Below are 12085 nucleotides of genomic sequence, written 5' to 3'. Positions count from 1 at the left end.
ACCCCGCCACGGGCCGCGCTATTGTCCGGAGGGGCCGGGAGTGGAACGGAACGGGGCCGGGGGGGGGCCGTGCCCTGCAGGTGAGCGGACGGGGACTCTGGTGGGAAGAGAGGGAGGGGGGTTGGAGGGGGGAGTGCTGCCCGGAGCTGGGCGGGCACTGGGAGCGGGGCCAGCGCCGCGCGGAGCCGCTCCTCCCTGTACGGAAGGGGGGGGGCACGGCCGGGGGCCCCATCCTGGAGAGGTTTTGGGGTGGGAGGCGGCCGGGGACCCGGAGCCGCGATGGAGCTCCGAGCTGCGGTACCGCATGAGCTGCGCGTCCGGAAGAGGCTCGGGGTGTGTCCGTGGGTCGGCCGCGGGGGGGGCCGGGGCTGCTGCTGTTGCTGCTGCTGTTGCTGCTGCGAGGAAGTGGCGGGGGCCGCCGGCAGCTTCAGTTCCTGGTTTCGAGGAAGGCGCTGAGCTCACCCGGCTGCGGTCCCGCTGGGGCTGTGACATCCCCGGACCGCCCCGTGCAGCGCTGCCCCGCGCCCGGCCCGACGCCAGCGGGCATCCCTATCCCCATCCCTATCCCCATCCCTATCCCCATCCCTATCCCCATCCCTATCCCCATCCCTATCCCCATCCCTATCCCCATCCCTATCCCCATCCCTATCCCCATCCCTATCCCCATCCCCATCCCACCGCGGGCTGCGGGTCACGCAGCGACCGCTGTAATCCAGCCGTGGCTGTCACTGCGCCCACCGTGGCGCGTTGGGGTTCGTCCCCAAAGGGACCCGCAGCTTTAAGGGTCGGGAGGTGGGAGCGATGCTGTCCCGCTGGGGCCGGTGGGGGACACGGAGGGGGGGGTGGGTTTCCATCAGGCAGTGCCACGGGGGCCCCTCACGCCTTTCCTCGCTGCGCTGTTTTCCCCGTTGTTTTTACGAACCGGGAACGGCTGCCGCTGAGCTGCACGTGTCCCCTGCCGAGTCTGAGGCGCAGCAGCATTCTTTTGGCCTCCGTGACCCCCCTCTCCCTCCCCCCAAAAAGGGGTTTGGCTGGAAACGTGCTCATACACAAAGACGCTCTACCCCCAGACCCGCTCCCTGCAGGCAGCAGCCGGGACTGAGCCGCCCCCCCCCCGGCTTTGAGCCCTGCGGGGCTGTCGGAGCGCTGAGCGATGTTCCTGCGGTGCACCGAGGCGTGATGGCTGCTTCGTGGTCCGGCAGCCCGCTCTGAAAGGCCTCGGCTGCAGCTGGGGCTGCGGGGGCTGAAAGACCCCCCCATAGGGATGGCTGCTCCCCATCGCTGCAGGTGTTGGTGGATGGGGGGTGGGGGTCCCCCCGGCTCTGCCCCCCTGGCTGTCACCAAGCGGGAGATGTGGCACACCCTGGCGTGCTCTCAGCAGGGTAATTAATCCAACCCGTTAGTGTGTAATTAGCGGCACGCGGAGCAGAGCTCGCACGGCTCTCTGCTGCTATTGAAACCTCAGCGTGGCCCCATGGTGGGGGTGTTCAGCCCAGGGTGCATCTGGAGGTCCCCAAGTGGTGCCCTGGGGTTGGCACAACCCCGCTGCACCTGCATGCTGCAGGAAAAGCCTCTAATCCGCCCCGCAGCCCCAGAGCTGCAAATCCCCTCTTAAATCCCACTGTTGGGGTGAGACCTGCATGCAGCAGAGCTGCCCAACGTCAGCGGTGCGTGCAGTGCTCCCACCGCCCCGCTCTGCTTCCCCCAGGCATCGTGGGCACCCAAAGCCTCCAGCAGGGCCCCAGCAGCCCCAGAGGCAGCAGCACGAAGCTTTCCCCTATATGCTGCCCCAGCAGCGCAGCTCTCCCCACCCTGAGGCTCTTCCCCATGTCTGTGCTCCCGGGGATGCTTCGGGCTCTGCATCTTCTCAATGCGACTAAAGAGCAATTTTGGCTCCGGTCCCCGGCCGGGTTGGGATGCTTCCAACCTCAGATCCTGGCATGGAGCAGGGAAAGTGGCCCCAAGCCCTACAGCTGTGCTCCAGCATCAGTCCCGGGGGGCAGGGATCCTCAGAGCCATGCACAGTGAGATTCTGGGGGGGGGAGTGGGGGGAGAAGGGGAGTGGATGGCTGACCCCCAGTGCTGCTGCTGTGTGGGCTCAGCCCTTACTTGGGGGGCTGGGATTGCTGTGCATCACCTGCAGCATCCCCATGCAGCGGTGTTCCGTCACTTCTCCTGACAGTCCCTCCACCAAAACGTCATGACAGTAAGAGGGAAAAATCCTCCTTTCTTTTTTTTTTCTTTTTTTTTTCCTTTAATCTTTTCCTTTGGTTTTTGCTTGTTCTCCTCTAAATGTGCTGCTCGCTCTTGCAGTGCCGCAGGAAGGCCTGAAAGAACAATCCAACGTAGCTCAGAAACCACAAAGCGAAGGAAAGCAATGCCAAATGTGTGTGTGGTTTTTACCCCTGCTCTTGGAAGGCTCGGGTTTTGCACTGGGAGCTGAACAGAAATGCAGAACATCAGCAGGGGGTCATTCGAGCCCCTGACCCCCCCCCCCCCCCCCCTCCACCTCTGTGTGCCACTGGGGCTGCCCCAGATGTGCCTGGGCTGGGAGTGATGCAGGGTGGGATGAGCTCTGCCCACCCCCTCCTGCCCCACATCCCCCCCCCACCCGCAGGGTGGAGGCGTGGGGCTGAGGACGCCGCGCTCATTGCACGCGTGGGGGCACGGCGCCATCGCTGCTCTCGCGTTCATCGGCACTGACAGCTCATGGGGGGGGATGGGGCTGCTGTCACACTGCCTTCGCTGTGTCAGCTGCATCCCAGTTTTCAAAGGGGGTCACTTTCTGGTGCCCGTCGGTAGGGCCGGGTCCTTGCTGTGCCCTGCGGTCCTCTCGGAAGACCCTCTCTCTGTGCCGTGCTGGTGGCCGCGTGGTGACATCCCGGTGACGTGCTGGGGGTGGGCTGGGGGCTGCGGAGCCCTCGGGATCAGTGGCTCAGTGCCATTCAGCACAACAACCCCGCAGCGCTCCGTCCCCGCCCCGCGGCTGTGTTTTGTCCCTGGAGCTGCTGCTATGGGAACCCTGGGGACACGGCTCCGAAGGGCAGGTCCTGCTCGCGGGGCGCCCGTCCTGTCCCCCAGCCCTGCTTCTCACCACCGTGGGCTCGTGGCTATCTGGGCTACATCGGGGCACAGCGGTGGGCTTGGATTGATGCCCTCGAACAGAGCCTGTTTAGCACTCTCCTTCCCTCCCCTCAGGATGCCGAGCAGTGACGTGAGCCACGTTGGTGATGAGGAGACCCCCGGCTGCTGCGGTGCCATGGGGTGGCACAAGTGACAGGGACAGCACAGGACACCATGGGCAGCTCCTCGCCCTGGCTGCGCTGGACGCAATCGGAGCTGGGCAGCCAGGAGCCCAAGTGCTGGGAGGAGGAGGAGGAGGAGGACGACGAGGAGGAAGACTTTGAGAGGCACATGGATGAGAACGGTGTCATTGGGCTGGGGGCTGCCGCTGCAGAGCTCAGCGACCCACAGGACTCAGGCTCTGAGTGGGGACAGGAGGCGGCTGGGAGCCCAATATGGGGTGAGTGCCCTCTGCTGCTCCTAAACTCATAGGGAAGGGACCGTCACGCCGGGGGGGGGCTGTGGGTGATGGGGGCCTCAGGGATGGTACACGCTGGTGGCAGTGCTGCTTTGCAGGGGACGGCGAGGACCTGGATGTGGGGTCCCCGGCAGAGCCATGCTGGTATGCACAGCAGGACCTGACAGAGGAGGAGGAGGAGGAGGAAGAAGAGCAGGGCAGCTCTGAGGAGGACGAGAGGCCAGAGGGACCCTGGGGAACAGAGAGCGATGGGGACCCCCATGCTGAGACCCCCCTGAAAGCCCCGGGTACCACCACGGATGGCGGCGGCACCTCGGGGCCTTCAGACTCCAGTCCCGTCCCCACCACCCCCCCACGCCAGCGCCGGGGCTGGGGCAGAGCCAGAGACCCCAACCAGAGCCCCCAAACCCCGCAGCAGCCCAAACCCAGCTGGCTGTCCCCGAGCCCCCGCCGTCGCACCGACACCAAAAAGCCAAAGGATCCCACAGACATCTGCCCATACGGCCGAGGGCGGCTCAACCACCCCCTGCCCGACCTCTCCAAGGTGGAAGCACGGGTGAAGGTGGGGCAGAGCTACCGCCCCCCACCCAGCCGGGCCCTGCCTGCCCGCTCCAGGCCCCATGGAGGTCCCCTTGTCCCCAAATCCCCTGCTGAAATCGTCCGGGAGGTGCTGCTGAGCAGTGGGGAGGGGGCCCCACCGCGGCCCTCTGCCCCCCCCGGAGTGCCACAGGAGCTCCGCTCCCCCAGGCAGGCCACCGCGCTGGTGCAGCAACTGCAGGTAACCCCAGGGCTGGACTGGGATGCTCGTAACCCCCGTGGGATGGTCGTGTCCCCTTCTAGGGATGCACTTGTTCCCCCTTTTGTTGCTTATGCCCACACGTAGAGATGCTCCTGTCCCACCCCCCAGGATGCCCATGTCCACCTTGGGATGCTCATGTCCCCTCTGTGATGCTCACGTCCGCCTTTGCTTCCTCCTGTCCCCCCCCCCTCACGGATGTTCCTGTCCCCCTCCATGGCTTAGGATGCTCATGTCCACGCCCTTGGGATGCTCATGTCCCCCTAGGGATGCTCCTGTCCCCTCCCCAGGATGCTCCTGACCCCATGCAGTGCTCCTGTCTCCCGATGCCCTTCTGTCCCCTGGGAGGAGAGGGATGCTCCCATCACCCCCCCCCCCCCCCATGCAAGGCTACATCCACACCAGCTGTGCAGGTGTGACAGCTCTGTGCACCCCAGGGTGCCCCTCCCCATGACATGGTGATGTGTGCCCCCCACAGGACGACTACCACAAGCTGCTGACCAAGTATGCCGAGGCCGAAAACACCATTGACCAGCTGAGGCTGGGGGCCAAGGTGGGGAGGGATGTGAGGATGTCTCCAAATACAGGGGTGGGGGGAATGGGGACAGACACGTTGCTCTGCAGGGCTCGGGGCATCCCCTTTGTCCTCCTGCGCTGCCCCATTGCGCAGGTGGGGAAACTGAGGCAGGGTGCTCCAGGTGCCAAACCGAGTGCCCCCGTGGCCCCGTTGCAATGGGGCTGAGGTGCCCCTGCTGGGGTGCCCGCTGTCTCTGCCCCCCCCAGGTGAACCTGTACGCCGACCCGCCGTGTGCCAGCCGCAGCGCCCACGCCGGCACCATGAGTGGTGGCTGCAGGGTGATGGCCTTCAGCATCCCACGGGCCAGCGCTGCAGCCATCAGCACAGCCCCAAACCCGCAGCTCCCCGTGGGTGGAGGTGAGCTGAGCGCCAGGAAACCGCCTGCTCCAAACCCAACCACCCCACAGGTGCCCCCATAGCAGGGGAAGCAGTGCTGGAGGTTGCCGGCCTCACTTCTCTTCTGTGCCCCATTGCAGCTCCAGCGCCACAACCAGCAGAGCACGGCAGGGCATCATCACAGCCCTGCTCGCCTCGCTCCCCCCTGGGGGGCTGCCCCACATGTGTGGGGCCGTGCTGCTGTGCAGGGCCACGGCTCACACAGACGCTGGCAGAGCAGACCCGCAAGTTTCAAGCGCAGGTAAGTCAGGGGGGACAGCCCCCAGCAGGAGCAAGCAGTGGGGTTCCTACCCCTTCTCAGCCCCTTCTCTCCCACCCAGGTGGATTCCTTTGAAGCCTGGATCCGGGCAGGGAGCTCTGTGCCACAGGAGCAGCTCCAGGTACAGCATCGTGTGGTGCCCCACCCCATCCCTAAAGGGCCCATCCCGTTCCCACGTGCCCTATCCCATCCCTAGGGGCCACATCCCACCCTGGATGCCCCATCCTGTCCCCAAGGGCCTGTCTTGTTCCCACAGTGGCCCATCTCATCCCCAGCTGCCCCATCCTGTCTCCCCACGCCCCCATCTCTTTCTGCGTCCCTAACCCCAGAGGGTGCAGACCCGGTGCTGTGGGGTCACTGCAGGGGGGGTTGGGGGCTCCCTTTGCACCACAGTGGTTCCAGAGGCTGCGGGATACACAGGATGCACTGGAGAGGGCGTATCTGGAGGCACGGGAGGAGCAGAGCCTTGGGGACACAGGGAACTTCGACCCGGAGCGGTGAGTATGGGGGTGCGGTGCTGCTCAGAGCCCTGCATGGGAGCAGCCCCAACCCCTCATCCCTGATGATGGGCACTGCGTTGCAGCACAGTGGAAGGGGACATCTTCTGCCTGGGGATGCGCCTGGAGGAGCTGAAGGAGCGCCTGGAGCGGGCGGCACCAGGGAGCCCTGCGGTGACAGAGGGTCTCCCCGGCACAGGGGAGACAGTGGGGGACAGTGGGGCAGTGGGGCTGCCCCGACCCCTACGGCACAAGCAGCTCCAAGCAGAGGAGGACTTTGGGGATCTGCTGCAGCAGTGAGTGTCCCTCACTGGGAGGTGGAGGGCGCGGGGGGCACCCCAAAACCTGCCCACACCCCCCAGGTACCAGCGCCTCAAGTCGCTGCCGGCATCACTGAGCCTGGAGCAGCTGAGCCTGACGGGGAGCGCAGCACTGGAGGAGGCGGGTGGCACCGCGGCGGGGGACAACGGCCCCGGGGGGGTCCTCAGTGGGGCACAGTCACTGGAGGAGGGCACCGACCTCGAGACCTCCCCCTCGTAAGTGTGGGTGCCGTTGGGTGGGTTCGGGGTGAACAGCCCCCGTGACACACCTGGTGCTCGCGCTCACTCCTCTCCCCACAGCCCCCCCCCGCAGAGGAAAGCAGTGCCGCTGCCCCACGCTGAGCCCCCACACCCGCAGGGGACCCACGGCCGCCTGTCCCCTGTCACCACCTCGCTGCCACCAACCACCTCCAGGCTTCCGCTGGCGTTCCCTGAGCCTTTGCCATCACGCGCAGCCCCATCCCGCCACAGCAGTGGGGCAGGGAGCACAGCCACTCAGCGCCGTGCCCTTAAGCCCTGCCACCAGGTGAGTGCTGGGGGGGTCCCCGAGGCCGTCCTGTGCCTGGGGAGGGGGCACGTGGCCCCAATCCCACTCCCTTCACAGGAGCAGCGCATGGTGTCTCCGGAGACAGACAGTGGCTTCATTGGCTCGGAGAGCAGCCGGGTGTCCCTGTTGGCACGCACCCCTGAGCGTCGGCCACTGGGCTCTGGGTACAGCACCAGCACCGTGGGCTTGCTCCGTGCCATGGGGCACTGGGGGGGAAGAGGCAGTGGGTGGTGTGGGTGGGAGCTGGGGGCTGCCTCACTGACACATTCCTTCCCCAGGATGCGTGGCGTGCTGGAACCCCCCGTCCCCGCTCCCGTCCATCCGCAGAAGAAGGAAGCTCCATTGCTGCCCCCCAGGAAGGCGCTGAGGGGTCCCTACCCAACCCCTGGGCACGGCCCCCCCCCAGGCAACAGCGTGCCCCCCAGCACCCCCTCGCCAAGCAGCTCCCCAGTGCGCTGGGCTGGCAGCCAGGGCAGTGAGCTGGGACCTGAGGGTGATGGTGGTGAGTGCCTGGCCCCCAGCTGTGCCTGTGCCTCACGCTGCCCCACTGACCGTCCCATCTCTGCCCCCCAGGTCACTCTGACTCAGAAGGAGGAGACAGGAGCTGCACCAGTGGGCACCCCCCCAGTGGGACACCCGCCTCGCCATCCCCAGCTCTGGTTCACTGCGACCTGCTGGGGTCCCGTATGGAGCGAGAGTGAGTGCCCCCAGCCCTGCCGGCACGGGATGTGGGGGGGTGGGGGATCCCTGAGAGTGCAGGTGTCATTGGTGGCGGTGGGTTGTCCCTTTGCTGGGGGGCTAACTGGGAATGGTGGCTCCTGGAGAGAGCTGAGACTGCCGAATTCATGACACGTGATCTGATCCAACTCCGTGCTGGCTGCGGGTGCACCCAGTCCTAAACACTGAGGGTTTGTATGGAGGGGCCCTCAGCTGTGTCCCACAGGGACAGGTTAGGGGACCTGGGGCTGCCCCTGCCCCTCAGTGTCCCCTCACCATGCCCTGTCCCTCCAGCCGGGCCATCCGTGCGCTGCAGGACGAGGTGTGGCGACTGCGCCTGCGGCTGGAGGAGAGCCTGCACCGGTCCCACAGCTACCCCGAGGGGAGAGCCCCCCACACCCCCAAGGGCAGGAGGCAGCCGGCGGCCAGCAGAGCTTCATTCCTCCAGGACTCAGCACCTGTGGGGTAGGTGGCTGAGCAGAGACCAGATTCTCCCGAAAGAGCTCTGGGTTGGGGGGTCTGGAAGCTCCTGTCTCTTCCCCTAGCCCTAACTCTAACCCATTTCCCTAGCTTTAACCCTAACCCTTTTCCCTAACCCCATCCCTTTTCCCCCATTCCCTTTCCCCCATCCTCTTTCTTCCGTCCCCTTTCCCCTAACCCTTTTCCCCTCCACCTGAGCAGGGTTGGCTCTGAGGGGGTCCATGTGCCCAGCTCAGGTGGGGGCACACACAGGGGTTCCCAGGACCCAGCGGGGTAGGGTCCCTTGGCAGCAACTCCCTGAGGGTTGCACACCCCACGTTTCTCCCCGTGCCTCTCTGCTGCCGGCCGGGCCCTGCCGTAGTGCTGTGCCCCACGTCCTGGTTGCTCTAATGGCTCCGTGCCCTCCGCAGGGAGCACAGCCCCACCGCACGGGGCAGGGCGACCGCGGGCGGCTCCAGGGGCAGATGGGCATCGCTGCCACGGGATGGGACACCGCCGGACCTCAGTGAGTGGGGACAGCGGGGACCTCTCCAAACGGGGAGGGGATGCGGTGGGGACCGGGTGCGGGACACGGGGATCCCGCATCCTTACGGGTCGGGGTGCAGAGCCGTTTCCTTCCCTGCAGCCTCCCGGTCGGACCGCTCGCCGCGTGCGCGCGGTGACAGCCGTCCCGGAGCCGCTCCGTCCGCGCACAAACGCCCTCGCAGCCCTCCCGGTGCGGCGTCACTGCGGGGACAGCAGGCAGCTGAGCGCCGGGAACCCGAGCCCGTGGGTACCGCACACGGCCGCGCCGACACCGCGTCCGCGGGGGCGCAGCACCGCGTGGCACCGCCCCGTGGGGAGCCGAGCGCCGCGCCGTGCCCCCGCTGCCACCCCGACAGGACGGCGGCGGGTGAGCATCGCGTCCCTCCTGCTTCCCACCGAGCCCCCCTGCTCGCTCCACCCCCTTCTCGCTGTGCGCGTTTCCATACCCATTTGCCCCCCGCCTCCCCCTCCCCGCAGGTGCCCCATCAGTCGATGCCACGCGGCCGCAGCACAGCAGCACCCCCCGGAGCCCCGAGCGCTGCCCCACGTGCCGGGCACCCCGCGGTGACGCGGACAGAGCCGCGCACGGTGGGTGACAGCTCGCCGGGGAGGGGGGGGCGGGGAGCAGGGAACGTCACACCCACCTCACCCACCGCCTCCGCCCCGCAGCGCAACGCAGCACCGACGGCGCCACCCCGCCGGAGCCCCGCGGCCGTCCGCAGGCCGTGCAGCCGGAGCAGCCCGCAGGGTGTTGGTACCTGGCGGGGGGGCCTCCCGTCGCCTACCTCGCCCCCGTCCCCGTGGTGCCTTACGCGCCCTCACTGCTGTAAGGATGCTCAGCGATGCGGGGGGGTCGGTCGGGGACAGCTTGAGCCGGGGGGGGGGGGGGGGATGGGGAGGGAGTGGGACTGGTGAGCCTGGGGGGCCTAAAACAGTGTCATAGAGATGGGGAAGCAGAGCCCCCCATGGGCAAAGCCGTACAATGACCCCGTATTCTTTTTTTCATCTTTTCTTCTTTCTTTCTTGTTTTTTTTCTCCTTCCTTTTTTTTTTTTTTTTTTTTTTTTCTTCTTCACTTTTTGCTTCTTTTTCCTTCTTTTTTTTTCTTTCTTGGTCTTTTTTTCTTTTTTTTTTCTCCTTTCCTTTTTTTTTCTTCTTCTCTTCTCCTTTTCCTTTTTCTTCTTTTTTTTTCCTTTTTTCTTCTCTTTCTTTATTCTTCATTCTTCATTTTCTTTTTACCTTTTTCTTCTTCTTTCTCTCACTTCTTTTTTTCCTTTCCTCTTTTCCTTCTTTCCTCCTCTCCCCTTTCCTCTCCCTTTTCCTTTTTCTCCTTTTCCTTTTTCTCCTTTTCCTTTTTCCCCTTTTCCTTTTTCCCCTTTTCCTTTTTCCCCTTTTCCTTTTTCTCCTTTTCCTTTCCTCCTTTTCCTTTCCTCCTTTTCCTTTTCCTCCTTTTCCTTTTCCTCCTTTTCCTTTTCCTCCTTTTCCTTTTCCTCCTTTTCCTTTCCTCCTTTTCCTTTTCCTCCTTTTCCTTTTCCTCCTTTTCCTTCTCCCTTTTTACCTTCTTCCTCCTTCCTCCTCCTTCCTCCTTCTTTTCCCTCTTTCCCTTCTACTACTACTCCTTCCCCTTTCCCCCTTCCCCCCCACCTCCCCCCGCAGGTACCGCCCCCCAGCCGCACCTACCTCAGCCCCACACCACTCCCGGTCCCCACCGCTCTCAGACCTGGAGGAGGACCTGGACCGCTCCCTGAGCGCAGCAGTGGCAGCAGCGCGCCGTGCCCGCGTCACCTCGCGGCGGCTGGGCCGTGTGCTGGCAGCAGAGCTGGGCCGGGCGCGGGCAGTGCGGGGCTCCTGCCTCTTCTAAGCAGGATGCTGAGCGTGCCCCCCCCTCGCTGCCCATCCCATCCATGCTGTGGGACCAAGCTGGGCCTGTCCTGCGCCTCCCACGTTTCTGTAGGTCCAACCAAAACACCACTGTTTACCTCAGTGCCATGCTGGCACAGAAGGAGCCATTTCCGCAGCCCATCTCTTGATGCTTTCACTGTTCCGGTGATTTTTAGGGTTTTTCGGTACGCTGCCCCCCACCCCCCCACCCCCACCCCCACACACATCCCTCCTCCAGCTCCAGCCAGAGCCCGACCCCATGGATTGGGGCTGAGGTTGGGGTTTGGGTGCTGTCCCTGCGCCCTGCTCTGCCCCAGGACCACTCTCTGCACTTCTATGTGGATTTTTCCCCAGGGTACCGCTGTCAGAGGGTTGGTTGACCATACATCACATGTGTGTGTGTATCTATATATAGGCACATACACGTGGTTTGTTTTACATTTCCAGCACAACCCTCAGGGCAGCTGAGGTTTTCCCCATAACTTAGTGCTGCACGGCCCTGCAATGTGCGTAGGGTGAGGTTGGAAGGCTGCAATGAGGGGGGATGTGGGGTCCCTCCCTGCACATGGCTTCCCAGGAGGGGGTCTGGGCAGAAGAAGAAGAGACTGGTAGTGTTCCCTTTGGGATTCCCAAAGAAACTGGGAGTTTCCTTTGGGATACTCAAAGAAATGGGAATTTTCTTTGGGATTCCCAAAGAAACTGCAGGGTTTTCTTTAGGATTCCCAAAAGCAATGCAAGTTTTCCTTGGGATCCCCAAAGAAATCGGTACTTTTCTTTGGGATTCCCGGAAGCAATGTGATTTTTCTTTGGGATTCCCAAAGAAATGGGTGTTTTCTTTGGGATCCTCAAAAGCAATGTGATTTTAATTTGGGATTCCCAAAGAAATTGGCATTACCTTTGCGAGTCCCAAAAGCCCTTCTGTTGTTTTTTTTTTTTTTTTCCTTTGGAATCCCAAAGAAAACACCCATTTCTTTGGGAATACCAAATCAATATGACTTTCCTTTAGGCTGGTAGAGTAAAACCAGCCCTGTGAGCCCCAGGCAGGGGCAGATCCAACCCTGTGGTGGTGCCCAGCACTCCTATACCCCCCACTTTATAATAAAGGAATGCCTATTTTTGTAGCAGAACTGCTGTTGCACACCCATGGGGGGCCCCCATCCCCACGCTGGGTTGGCCAGAACCCCCCCTCCTGCCCCCAGCATCCTCTTAGCACCACACTTCCTTAGCAGAGCTGTCCCTGTGTTTGTGTAGGTCCTACCTGAAGTGCCCACATCCAACTTGTTTACTGTCAGACTTTTTCATACAATAACTTATTCTGGGGGGGGGGGTGAGGGGTCCTAATTAAGACCACCCCCCCAAAGCACTCACACTGAGCCCAAGGGGGGAAGCGGGGATGCCCGATGAAGCACAGGGGAGGAGCAAAAACGATGCTCTCCTCTTTTATAACCACCACCCCCCCCTCTTTTGTACCCAGAGAACTGCCTATTTTTTAACACCACAATAAACGGGGTTGCTTTGCTGGTGGCTTTTCTCCTCCCTTGAAGCGAGAG

General features: G+C 63.5%; 1 protein-coding gene across 4 annotated transcripts; it reads left to right on the top strand.

The window, feature by feature from the left end:
- AKNA (AT-hook transcription factor) lies at positions 1-12054 on the top strand. Of its 4 annotated transcripts, none has more exons than XM_015279688.4 (20): positions 1-80; positions 3199-3523; positions 3640-4319; positions 4816-4890; positions 5121-5271; positions 5391-5551; positions 5631-5690; positions 5990-6066; positions 6153-6362; positions 6429-6602; positions 6687-6912; positions 6991-7097; positions 7212-7435; positions 7507-7630; positions 7945-8115; positions 8541-8635; positions 8756-9022; positions 9133-9243; positions 9325-9481; positions 10311-12054. In XM_015279688.4, the coding sequence occupies exons 2-20, from the start codon at positions 3298-3300 to the stop codon at positions 10513-10515; spliced, it is 3501 nt and encodes a 1166-aa protein (XP_015135174.2). In that variant the 5' UTR covers positions 1-80; positions 3199-3297; the 3' UTR covers positions 10516-12054. The 4 variants fall into 4 exon arrangements, with proteins under 4 accessions (XP_015135174.2, XP_015135173.2, XP_015135172.2 ...); XM_015279687.4 differs by having other exon boundaries at positions 5963-6066; positions 7212-7432; XM_015279686.4 differs by having other exon boundaries at positions 5963-6066.
- The last annotated feature ends 31 nt before the right edge of the window (positions 12055-12085 follow it).

The sequence above is a fragment of the Gallus gallus genome, chromosome 17 (assembly GCF_016699485.2).
Source record: "Gallus gallus isolate bGalGal1 chromosome 17, bGalGal1.mat.broiler.GRCg7b, whole genome shotgun sequence".
Lineage (NCBI taxonomy): Eukaryota > Metazoa > Chordata > Aves > Galliformes > Phasianidae > Gallus > Gallus gallus.
This window is presented reverse-complemented; position numbering and strand designations above follow the sequence as displayed.